At 37.2% G+C, this 12,958-nt stretch overlaps 1 protein-coding gene across 4 annotated transcripts in view; it reads right to left on the reverse strand.

Moving 5' to 3' along the window:
- REV3L (REV3 like, DNA directed polymerase zeta catalytic subunit) overlaps positions 1 to 12,958 on the reverse strand; it is a 187,195-nt gene that overhangs the window by 29,524 nt on the left and 144,713 nt on the right. For all 4 annotated transcript variants that reach the window (XM_066247758.1, XM_066247757.1, XM_066247759.1 and 1 more), the window contains 4 exons: positions 7,220 to 7,361; positions 4,908 to 5,152; positions 3,214 to 3,322; positions 1,243 to 1,449 (listed from right to left, as the gene is read on the reverse strand). In XM_066247758.1, the coding sequence (XP_066103855.1) occupies positions 1,243 to 1,449; positions 3,214 to 3,322; positions 4,908 to 5,152; positions 7,220 to 7,361 (703 nt within the window). The remainder of the gene's footprint in view (positions 1 to 1,242; positions 1,450 to 3,213; positions 3,323 to 4,907; positions 5,153 to 7,219; positions 7,362 to 12,958) is intronic.

A 12,958-nucleotide genomic window follows, 5' to 3' on the forward strand; every position in this document is an offset into this window, starting at 1 on the left:
TGTGAAAGAGACAGAGACAGAGAGAGACAGAAAGAGGGACAAATAGGGACAGACAGACAGAAAGGGAGAGAGATGAGAAGCATCAATTCTTTGTTGTGCCACTTTAGTTGTTCATTGATTGCTGTTTCATATGTGCCTTGACAGGGGACTACAGCAGACCGAGTGACCCCTTGCTCAAACCAGCAACCCTGGGCTCAAGCTGGTGAGCCTTGATTGAACTAGATGAATCTGCACTTAAGCTGGCAACGTTGGGGTTTCGAACCTGGGTCCTCTGTGTTAAAGTCCAATACTCTATCCACTGTGCCACCAGGACATGCTGCTTCTTTTGGTCTTTTTTTCTCTTTATTTTTCAGTTTTGGCAGTTTCTATTGAGTTTCTCAAGGTCAGAGATTCTCTTCTCAGCTCTGTCCAGTCTAAATAAGCCCATCAAAGACAGTCTTCTTTTCTGTTTTAGTGGGTTTTTCTTTTATCCCTAGCATTTCTTTTTCGTCCCTAGAGTTTTCATCTCTGCTTACATTGCCCATCTGGTCTTGAATGCTGTCTGCTTTATGCATTAGGGCTCTTAGCATCCTTATCATAGTTGTTTTGAATTCATAGTCTGATTATTCCAGCATCCCTGCCATATCTGAGTCTGGTTCTGATGCTTGCCTTGTCTCTTCAAACAGTGACTTTTGGCTTTTAGTATGTCTTTTAATTTTTAAAATGGTATCTGATTTTACCATTGGGTAAAAGAAGTGAGTTGAGTGCTAACTAGGCCATCAGTAATGTGGTGGTGAGGTATGGAGTGGGGAGGGGTCTATAGTCCCCATGAGCAGGTCTCAGTCTTTCAGTGAGCCTCTAGCTCTGGACTGGGGACTTCTCATGTGCTTCTTAGTCTCTCTCAGCCTGCAGCCCCTTTGGTGGGACAGCCCCAGTGGGCTGGAGAGTTTCCCTTCCTCCACACAGATGGCTAGAGCAGGTGGAGTTAGATATTCCTTTTTCCCAGGTCACTTAGCTGCTGATAAAACTCCAGCATGTTAAAAAATTAACCTCTGGTTAAATATGCGGGCAGAACTTAAGAAGAATAGAATGCTCTGGCATATTTCAAAACAAGTCCCAGTTTGAGAAAAACTGATCCTATGTCATGGACATGAAACCTTTTTCTCTAAAGTTTCAAAAGAAAACAAACAGCTTTAGTGAATAGGTTTTCATTTAATGCTGTTTTAGTCTCTTTTGAAAAAACTATAGAATTGTACCACTTACCTCAATGCATGGCATTCTCCCTGAAAAATTAGCAGCTGTATAGCCAAATGTGACGTTTGCTATAAGCTTAAGTCCTAGCTGACGTGCATTGAGCATTCGTGACAGGGCTCTGTCTTGTTTGTAAGCCTTCATTGACTGCTTCACCATGAGTCTAGTCTTCAAAATCTCTTCAAGCATTCTTGGTAGCACACCCTTTCTTACTGAAGGCTATCATAAAGGAAAAAGAATGTTTAAAATTCCTCAAACATTATATTTAGATAATTAAGAAGGAAGCACACAGTATAACAATGGCCAACTGTCATTAATTGATACATATTAACAATAGAGTGGCCACAGGACCAATGGCAGTTTATACAAAATCATCACATTTTCTTTTGCTTTGCAGACTTTTTTCCTAAAAGGTTCCTATAATCTTTATAAATCTAATGAAGTACTATTTTGTGAGTTCAAAGACCTCCAGGGAGGAGGATGTCAACCAGTGCATAAGAAGAGACCATACAACAAGTCAGAGGGAAATTTTGTTCAAAACTGATCCAAACCCCCACTCTTTCAGAAAGACACATGGGATTTGCATCACTTATAACAAACCTCAGTTTTTAAAGATCTCATCCTAATATGACCCCAGTAATCTGCATGGAACTCCATTTATCTACCTTGGAAGAATGATGAGCTGGGTTGACTCTGCTGACATTCAAACCTGTAGTTCCAGGGACTCTAGGTATTTCAAATCTGATGCTTAGACCACTAAGCCATCCCCTCCGGCCTATATTTATTAGCAATCTGGAAGAGGGGATGAATAGTGAGGTGATAAAATTTGTTGATGCCAAAAAAAAAAAAAATCATTTGTATTAATCAAGACTAGGGAGAATTTATGAGAACTCCAGTAGGAATGTAAACCACAAAACAGTATTAAGTTTAAAGATGATTCACAGACACGTGCAAGGTAATAATGCATGTTGGACTGAACAATTAAAACCTCAGGTATAGGATAATCACACTGATATTTAAAAATCTTATTTTCATTAAGCTTTATACATTGGGTCAAAATGTAGATGCAAGTTTTAAAAATGCTGAAGGGAGATAATGTAATAAGCTGCTAGAAATGTGACAATGAAAACATATTCTAACCTCTAATTCATTCTGTGTACCTTCTAAAGAAGCCATAATGCTTATGTTAGGACATAATATATGTGATAAGATGAAGACACACTATTTTCCCAAAAGGAATTATCATGAGTTATTTGGTAAAAGTTTCCCTTATATCTAAATGGCTAATTTTAGGGTACTCTTCAAACATAGCACCCTCTTTCTAGTGAAGAATGATGCTACTTTTGCTAAGTACACCAGAATGAATTTGAGGACTAGTGCTACCATCAACCACCCTACTGTCCCATGATTCTAGTACAGACTCACTGTTGAGGATATTAAAAAGGAGAGGCAATATAATATCTTCCTAGATCTCTCCTATTTGTCTTTATTCATTAAGAGGCTTTCCTCAGTCTCTTTTGAGGGGAGATAAGGGTGAGAAAAAAAGAGACCCTATTATTAGTTTGGATATCTTCTTAGAAATGCAATCAATAAACAAGAGTATCATTCCAAGATAGTCTGAATTTAAAATAATATAGAACTATTAGAGTTCATCAAAGCAATTTAAGTCTTTATAGGTTAACATCACTGTGATCATCATAGCTATTTAAGTGCCAGATTCTAACAGAGGGCCAAAGGTGTACATGTACATTTCTTTCAATATTTCGTTGAAAACAAAAATCTAACAATTAAAAGATTAAAAAAAATTTAATGAAAAACAAGATAACTTAAAAAAATGATTTCTTGGAAAATTCCTATCTTTAACTTTTTGAAATTAGTCAAGCAAACTTTTTTTTCCTCTACTATAGACCAACAACATCTAAACCATTAGCTCTCTAAAAATTAAACCATAGCTGACACCTTTCATTTACAAGAGAGTATTACCTTGACAAAAGCTATTCCATTGGGGGACACTGTGACATCATGCCTAATTTGGTAAAGTAAATCCGGAGGTACTCGTAGAGAGGTACAGCCAAACTTGAACTCATCATACCTGTTAAGAAAAAAAACATAAGCAAGTACTTTCTCAAATCACAGAATAGAGAGTCTAAGCAATTTTAGGAATCTTTCTGATTCCATTAGAGATTTATTTTCTAACATCTAAACATGATACATGTACTTAGTAATACGTTTATCTAATTATCAAAAGCAGTTCTTCAAATATTCATAATTTGTTAACAGAAATACTTCTTAAATGGCACTTTCCTAAAATTTATGGGTAAAATCTATATTGAAATACCAAATTTCATCTTAACATGTGATTACCTTACACTAAATTTCTTTCTTTCCTTTTTCTTTCTTTCCTTTTTTCTTTTCTTTTTTTCTTTCTTTCTTTTTTCTCTCTCTTTCTTCCTTTCTTTTATTTTGAGAGAGAGAGAGAAAGGACAGGGACAGCAAGGGAGAGAGGGAAGACATGGATGAGAAGTATCAACTTATAGCTGCTTCACTTTAGTTGTTCATTGATATCTTCTCACGCGTGCCCTGACTGGGGTGGGGGTGCTTAAGCCAAGCTAGTGACCCCCTTGCTCAAGCCAGTGACCTTGGGGTCATGTCTATGATCCCGTGCTCAAGCTGGTGTGTTTGCACTCAAGCCAATGAGCCTGTGTTCAAGCTGACAAGCCCATGCTCAAGACAGAGACCTTGGGGTTTCTAACTGTGACCTTGTCCCAGGTCAATGCTCTATCCACTGCACCACCACTGGTCAGGCACTTTACATTAAGTTTCTTAAGGAAAAATTTAAACCTTAAATAAAAAGACTGTAAATAACTTTCCAAATTTCTGTTCTTAATAAGATAGTATTCCCAATACAATTTCTACAAATACTTTTTAAGAAGAAGATAAAACTGTAACATTTAGTTTTAAATACACCAAAATCATTAAGGAAGACTGTCTTTTATTTTTTTTACTTATTGATTTTAGAGAGAGGGGAAGGGAGGGAACAAGGAGGGAAAGAAAGTTTGATTTGCTGTTCCACTTATTTATCGCATTCACTGGTTGATTCCTGTAGTGCCCTGTCAAACCTGCAACCTTGCTGTATCTGGACGATGCTCCAACTAAGCTCCCCGAAGGACTCAAGACTATGTTTCTTATAATATGAGAAAAATATCTACTCCTTTGAGTTGAAATGTTATTCTCACTCAGCTTATAAAATCCATTGACATGAATAGTTAAAACATTTAACAATGTACTTTAAAAAAAATCAAACTATTTCTAGGAAAAGTCAAGGGTCAAGATCATAATCCTCAAACTGACCCACTGAAAGGTGATTAGATCAACAAATTAAATATAACTAATTTAAAAAGAGAACACAGATAAACATGGGGAGTGCAACAGATAGCTACAAAGTTGTTGTGGTCACAATCTTCTTCATATGTGTCATCCATCCATGATGCTGAATTAGTCAGATGGTGATCCATGTCAATGACTAAGGAAACTAAAAATACCAAATCAGCTGTGCTACACAGACCATGCATTCATCTTGCTCATAAGGACAGTCTCAAATGCAATGAGACACTCAAAGTCTAATATCAGTAAGAAGTAAAAAGCACAATATAATTGTAAATATGAAAAAAACTTACTTTCCCAAGTTCTCCACATGGCCAAGGCAGGTGGAAAAACAGTAGTTGTATGCAATCACAATAGAAGGATATAGTGACTGGAAGTCCAAAACAAGCACAGAGTTGCTGTAGAAGCGAGATTCAGGCTCCATAATTAGGGGGACACACTGTGGGGCTCTCATCTGGGACCTCTGCTGTACACTAGGTGTTACAGGAATATAGTTCATTGGTTTGGCAATACGCAACATCATTGACTCCACACGGTACTGCGGGCAGAGAGATGAAGGTAGAAAGAAAGAAATAGTTTAAATATAAATATACTGGTCTTTCAAATATGTGATAATCATTGGGGGGATGTTTTGTTCTTCAGAAGAAAGCTGCATGACTTTCTTACAATAGAGTTACATAGTATTGGTTAGTCAGCTTTTAGGTGCCTGGAGGGAACATCATAAATCCTTTCCATATTCCTTTAATTTTTATAAAAACTGCAAAATATGTCAAAAGGCTTACATCATAAGCCAATACTGAGAAGACATATACAATTAGATTGCTTTTATATTTAAATATAGGTTGATCACAATAAATAGATGTAGGAGAAAGCTGTACTGTTTGCCAGCTTATTAAAAAAGCTGGCCAATAATTATTGAGAAACTGATTTAGGTAAATCTGAGAATGAAACTCAGGAGACTTGAGATGATAAATGTTATCCCAATTTTTCAACAGGAAACATAAGGATTCCAGAATTAAAGGCAGTCAGCTTAATACTAAAAAAATTGAATCAAGCAGTTGATTGTTTATAATAACCACTACTAAGCATTAATTTGGAATATTAGATTGAAAAGCATTTGCAAGAATTAGCATGGGTTCACTAAAATTTTCTCGTTTTTTTGTTTGTTTTATAGTTTTATTTAGAAAGTTACATTTACATTTAATGAGGTGACACTGATCAACAAGTGTACATAGGTTTCAGGTAAACATTTCTATAGCATGTGAACTGATGATTGTGTTGCGTGCCCATTCGTGTGGTTTTAAGGTATCCAACTTTTTTAAAATTACAAGCCAGTTCAAATAAATTTTTTTTTTTTTTGTATTTTTCTGAAGCCGGAAACCGGGAGAGACAGACTCCCGCATGCGCCCGACTGGGATTCACCCAGCACGCCCACCAGGGGCGACGCTCTGCCCACCAGGGGGTGATGCTCTGCCCCTCCGGGGCGTTGCTCTGCCGCGACCAGAGCCACTCTAGCGCCTGGGGCAGAGGCCAAGGAGCCATCCCCAGCGCCCGGGCCATCTTTGCTCCAATGCAGCCTTGGCTGCGGGAGGGGAAGAGAGAGAGACAGAGAGGAAGGAGGGGGGGTGTGGAGAAGCAAATGGGCGCTTCTCCTATGTGCCCTGGCTGGTAATCGAACCCGGGTCCCCCGCACACCAGGCTGACGCTCTACCGCTGAGCCAACCGGCCAGGGCCCAGTTCAAAGAATTTTTAAAACCTGTGGGGGTATAAATAAATAAAAAACATAGCACATAAGCAATAAAAGTAAATAAACAGGCAATGCCAAAGTAGTTCGAGTGCTATTTTTGCTATAATTACTGAATTCATAGATTGGGGGAATGCTATAGACATAGAGTAATTAAAATAAAAGATGAAGTTAAGGAACCTGAGTGATTTAATGTATGTAGTATCCCTGATGTCCAACACAATGTTTATTTGACACATTAAAGCTCTTCAAATAAATATTTATTAAATGAATACATGAAGGCAATTTCAGCAAGGCATGTGACAAAATCTCTCATATCCTTGGAAAATTAGAAAGATATGAATTAAATGGCTTCTAACGTCTCACTTTTCTTTAATAACATTAAAAAAATGAGAGTCCATTTATATTGATTTCCAAATCCTCCTTTTTAAAAAAATAAAGTTATTCGTTGGGAGTTAGAAAAATCCTAAATTAGGAATGTAAAACACAAGAGACATAGCCTTTCTTTGCTATTTCCTCAGTTCAAAGGGGCCTTTGAAGGCATCCTTAATCACACTAAGAATATTTAGGAACACAGTATCATCCTTAAGGGCATAGCCATTTATTTTTTTAATACCATGAAAAACTTAGCAATGGCTAGAAAGCTGATATGGAGAAAAAAAAATGAAGTGGAGCTATTCAGTGAAATTAAAAGTTTTGCAGAAAATAAAACATGATTTGATCAACCAGCTACATATATCAGTTGGTACCATATAGAAAGTTCAAAAATATAAAATCACCTCAAACATCTCAGAAGTATGTCACTCCCACAAACTTTCAAGTATACAAAAAAACAAAACACCAAACAATCAGATTTCCTACCTGTGAACCCCTTGTCAGTACATGTAAAAACTGAATGCCAAAGAGTCTAGCCATTTCACTGGTTTTTCCAATCAGGTCCAGCTGTTCTAACATTTGCAGATTTCCACGGACACGGCTGATGTAATGATCAACCATTTTCCACCTGTTAAAAGAAAACCCATTCTGTGAACATTAGGGAAAAACTGGGACACTTGAATTAGTACTGTTTTCATTCTGTCAAAACATACATATTAGTAGTGAGATTATTTAAGGAATAATGATGTATGGTACAGTATGTTAAGGAGTTAAACGTTAGACAACTTCAGATATTTCAAAGACATAAAACAGTGAAAATATGTGAAGTCTGAAATAGTGCTGTGATAAGGTGGTAAGACAAAGGATAACTATTTAAAAATTTTTTTTTGGTGTTACTCTCCTAGATGCTACTGCTGTTGATGCAGTAATTATACAATTATATATAATTTATTATATCTATAGGTTTCTTTTTTTTTAAGGACATAAAAGTTTTGGATTATTGTAAATACCAATCTAAAATATAAGCATGAACTATCTTCTCAAAGGAAGAAAGATAGTAATGTAAAGACTTAGAACAATCAGAAAAATAATTTTAATGACCATACAAGGGGTAAATGTATATACATCAAATAAGTATTTTTTATAAAACACAAATAATGTTTTCTTTGATTTAAACTAAAAAAAAAAGAACTTACCTTTCTACCCTACCATTTTGTTAATAAAACAAACAACCTTCACCAGAGCCATAAAAGGGAGCTTTGATTTAATAGTTATTAAAATGCAAAAATGATCCAAAGTTATACTATAAAGCAGTGGTTCTCAAAGTGTGCGCCAGGGTGCACTGGTGCACCCTAGAAGATTTCCAGGTGTGCCCTATGGTATTCTAGAGAAATATGTGCCTGTTGGGGACCAAAAAACCAACAGGGTATTAGGAGTTCAGATTTTGGGGGGACAGAGGTGTGGGGAATTAGCTGTAAGCTGACAGTCTGCCCAACCCCCAACCTCACTTGACTGATTAGGTTGCAAAAGGCTGTTAAGCTGTGGTGCTGGATTGTTTACACTACCCACCATGTTCCCTGGAAAGACTGGAGGCAACTTTCTTCTATCCTTTGTTTGGTGTAAAGTTAAGATGATATGTATGGTGGGGGTTTTCTGCACTCAACACAATTAAGAGTGAAAAGAGAGGAATTCTTCAATGTACTGATGAGGAAATGAGAGTTTGCCTTTCAAATATATGCCCAAACATTGAAGAAATCGCTAGGACACATCAGGCTCCTGTTTCTCATAAACACAAGAATGAAAAAACTTAACACATTCGTGCCAGGACCTGCCGAATTTACTAAATCTTACTAAGAATGTATCTATATATATAAAAAGATAACATTTTTGTCATTTTTAAATTTTTTAACCTCTTTTTTACGAATTCTAAAAAGCATAACTCAAAAAATGTAACAAAAAGTGCTTTTAATGTCAGAATAAATGTAATTGTCATATTTATTTCATTTAATTACCATAAAAGCAGCTTGGATTTTATATTTTTTTCTTTTGGATTATTGTAAATACCAATATTTGACTTAATTATTACAACATATTTCTCAGAAATTTGTATATAGTGCGCCTACAATTATTTGTAGGATTTTAAATGTGCCCCGACTTCAAAAAGTTTGAGAACCACTGCTATAAAGAATAAAATTTATTCACTTAAAGAATATTAAGGTTCAAACATATTACAACTTTTAATTATATGGTTTTTAGAACAATGCAGTCACATAACTGCTAAACATTAAAAGTTGGAAAATCTGTCCCTATGATACATGATGAATACATATAGAACAACAAAAATAAACATGAAATGAAAACAATCACCTTATAATTTAAAAGACAGATAATAACAAGTGCTAGTGAAGATGTGGAGAAATTATAACCCTCATACAATCTGGTGGGAATATAAAATAGTGTAGTTGCATTAGGAAATAGTTTGGCAATTTCTCAAATTGTTAAATATACAGTTTCTATATAACTCACCAATTCCATTCATAAATATGTATCCAAAAGTAATGAAAACATGTGCCTACATAAACTTGCACACAAATGTTTTTAACAACATTATTCAATACAGCCTCAAAGTCGGAATAACCCAGTGTTTACCAACTGATGAATGGATAAACACAAAATGTGGTATACACAGATACGAAGAAATATTATTTGTCAATAAAGGAAAATGAAGTACTGACACACGAGTGACTTTGTCACATAAGGCAACATACATTTCATTTATATAAAATGTCAAGAATAGGCAAATCTATGAGCTATAAAGATCAGTGGTTGCCTAAGGCAAGAAGGAATCGGTAGAGAAGGGAGGGTTGGAAGGTGATGACTAAGAGATGCAAGATTTCTTTTCGCGGTAATGAAAATACTCTAAAATGTATTGTAGTAATGGCTGTACAACCCTATGAATAAACTAAAAACCATTAATTGTATACTTTAAATGGGTGAATTGTATGGCATATCAACTATATATGTATAAAACTGAAAAAGAATTAAGCAAACAAAAAACAATCTACTCTATAAATACTCAATTAACAAAATAGGCAAATACTGTTTGTTTACAACATACAGTTTCAAGTGTATATATTTTTTATCGCTCTTGAGAATACCATTGTAGGGTTATAATAGTTTATTTAATGGATTTGTTCTTGAATATAATTTATTACAGGCCTATCTCAGAGATACTGTAGGGTTTGGTAACAGACTACCACAATAAAGAGAGTATAACAATAAATTGAGTTGTAATTCTACTCTACTCTATTTGAGGAGATAGATTCTCACATGCATCCTGACTGGGATTCACCTGGTGAAACCTGTCTGGAGCCTATGCTCTGGCCATCTGAGGCAATGCTCACAACTGAGCTATTTTTAGCGCCTAAGGCAGAGGCTCCATGGGGCTGTCCTCAGAGCCCTGGGCCAATGCGCTTGAATCAATCAAGCCATGGCTATGGGAGGAGGAGAGGGAGGGAGGGAAAGAGGAAGGGCGAAAGAGAAAGAGAGAAAGAAGGGGGAGAAGAGGAGAAGCAGATGGTTGCTTCTCCTGTGAGCCCTAACTGGGAATTGAACCTGGGACTTCCACATGCTGGGTCAACATTCTACCACTGAGCCAACCGGCCAGGGCCAGATTATTTGTTATAGATTATTAATATAATCCTTCAATAATACAGATTTGCCAAATGTAAATATGAGATAATGTATTATATGTGAACTCAATTAGTCCCTTTAAAATAAATCAAAATGGCCTGACCTCTGGTGGTGCAGTGGATAAAGCATTGACCTGGGAACACTGAGGTTGCTGGTTCAAAACCGTGCACTTGTCTGGTCAAGGCATATATGGGAGTTGATGCTTTCTGCTCCTCCCCCCTTTCTCTCTCTCTTTCTCTCTCCCTCCTTCCTCTCTAAAATGAATAAATAAAAATAAAAAATAAATTAAAAAAAATAAAACAAAATGGACATAATGGCTCATCCATCTATCTAAAAGTTCACTAATCCTTTCTTCTGCTTGATCTAGGCTACTGCTGAACACCTTTAGTGAATTTTTCAGCTCAATTATTGTTTTTCAGCCCCATGAGCATCTTGGTTTTTTTTTTTACAGGGACAAAGAGAGAGTCAGAGAGAAGGACAGATAGGGACAGACAGACAGGAACGAAGAGAGATGAGAAGCATCAATCATCAGTTTTTCGCTTTGACACCTTAGTTGTTAATTGATTGCTTTCTCATATATGCCTTGACCAGGCACCTTCAACAGATGGATTAACCAGCGACCTTGGGTCCAAGCTGGTGAGCTTTTTGCTCAAACCAGATGAACCCGCGCTCAAGCTGGTGAGCTTGGGCTCTCGAACCTGGGTCCTTCTGCATCCCAGTCTGATGCTCTATGTACTGCACCACCACCTGGTCAGGCTTGATGAGCATCTTTATGACAGTTATTTTTAATTTTCTATCATATAAATCATATACTTCTCTTCCATTATGATTAATTTCTGGAGATTTATCTCATTCCTTTGTTTGGAATATCTTTGCCTGATTCTTCATTTTCCTTGACTCTGTGTTGGGTGTCCTACATTAGACAAAGTTGGCACTTCTCTCAGTCTTCATGAACTAGCCTTAAATAGAAGACCTCCATCAGTCGTCCCAGCCAGAGACTGGGTAACTCTATCAACTCTTTCCCTTCTCCGGGAAAAGCAGTCAGTTGTGGTTGGTCACTCTGTGTTGAGCATGAAGGGGAGTTATGGTCTGCTAATCTAAACCACTGTGTCTCTCCCCCAGATTGTGACAGACCTGTTGAAGCTCCAACTCTGGAAAAGATGCCAGTTTTTTGGATGGTGCAGGAGGAACTGGGCACAGGGTGCATGGACCAACTCCCTAGTGGTAAGCTGAGAGTTGGGGTTTTTCATCCACCTGCTCTGTGCTGAGCAGCGGGGGAGAATCTGTGGTGTCTACTAGCTCACACCAACAGCTACACTTGGCTCTGCCAGCTAGATTCTGTCAGACCTGTCAGAGCTCCCCTGGAAAAGCAAGGGTACTAGACACACAAACCAACCCCTCCCTCTCTTGGAGAAGTTAAGAGGTAGGTACCTTTTGCTGGTCATATTGGCTCTGGACCAAGGATAGGACTCTGGCAAGAGGGTGTCCTGAATCTCCCCACCAGCTTTGGTTAGTTTGGTTCTATGTTCATGCAGGGTACAGAAAATTTTCAGTTACTCTCTGGATTTTTCACAAAGAGAACTTGTGAACTGTTGTTGAATCAGTGTGTTTGTGGTGGGAAGGAGGTTCTAGGTCTTCCTACTCTACCATCTTGCTGACATCACTCCGTATCTTTCCCAAAATTTTGTTCAAAAGTACTTAAAAAGTGGACTGTTTAAATTTTAAAAAAGTGATTATTTAAAAAAATATATCACCTTCATTCCTGGTTTCTAGTCCTATCTGGCTAGCCATGTGGTATAAAAACAGAATGGGTAATTGTGGCTTTTGGAAAAAAAATAAACATAACATGACACAGCTGAATTTTGTTAGCTAATTTGTCACTTTTATAATAAGCAAATACAAGTTTTGATTTGAGGCAGAAGAAGGAAAATATAATTATAAAATACAAGCTACTCAGAATAGGCCTGGGAAGGTGTTGAAATGATTAAACTTAAGGCATCTTCAGGACAGGGTATATTTTGGGGGATAAGGCATCTAGAAAGAGGTTAACAAAAAAGGAGATACAAGAATGCCAAGTACAAACTCCCTTATTTGAACTTTTTCTACATTTTGGCTCAACACCCAGGAAATTAAGAAGAAAACTTTTTTTTTTAAATTTTAAAAATTTATTTTTTACAGAGACAGAGAGTGAGTCAGAGAGAGGGATAAACAGGGACAGACAGACAGGAACGGAGAGAGATGAGAAGCATCAATCATTAGTTTTTCATTGCGCGTTGCAACACCTTAGTTGTTCATTGATTGCTTTCTCATATGTGCCTTGACCGCGGGCCTTCAGCAGACCAAGTAACCCCTTGCTGGAGCCAGCGACCTTGGGCTCAAGTTGGTGGGCTTCTGCTCAAACCAGATGAGCCTGTGCTCGAACCTGGGTCCTCTGCATCCCATTCCGATGCTCTATCCACTGCGCCACCGCCTGGTCAGGCTAAGAAGAAAACTTCTATCTTCTTGAGCTACCATGAAAAAGCAAATGTACCC

This window comes from Saccopteryx bilineata, chromosome 12 (assembly GCF_036850765.1).
Source record: "Saccopteryx bilineata isolate mSacBil1 chromosome 12, mSacBil1_pri_phased_curated, whole genome shotgun sequence".
Lineage (NCBI taxonomy): Eukaryota > Metazoa > Chordata > Mammalia > Chiroptera > Emballonuridae > Saccopteryx > Saccopteryx bilineata.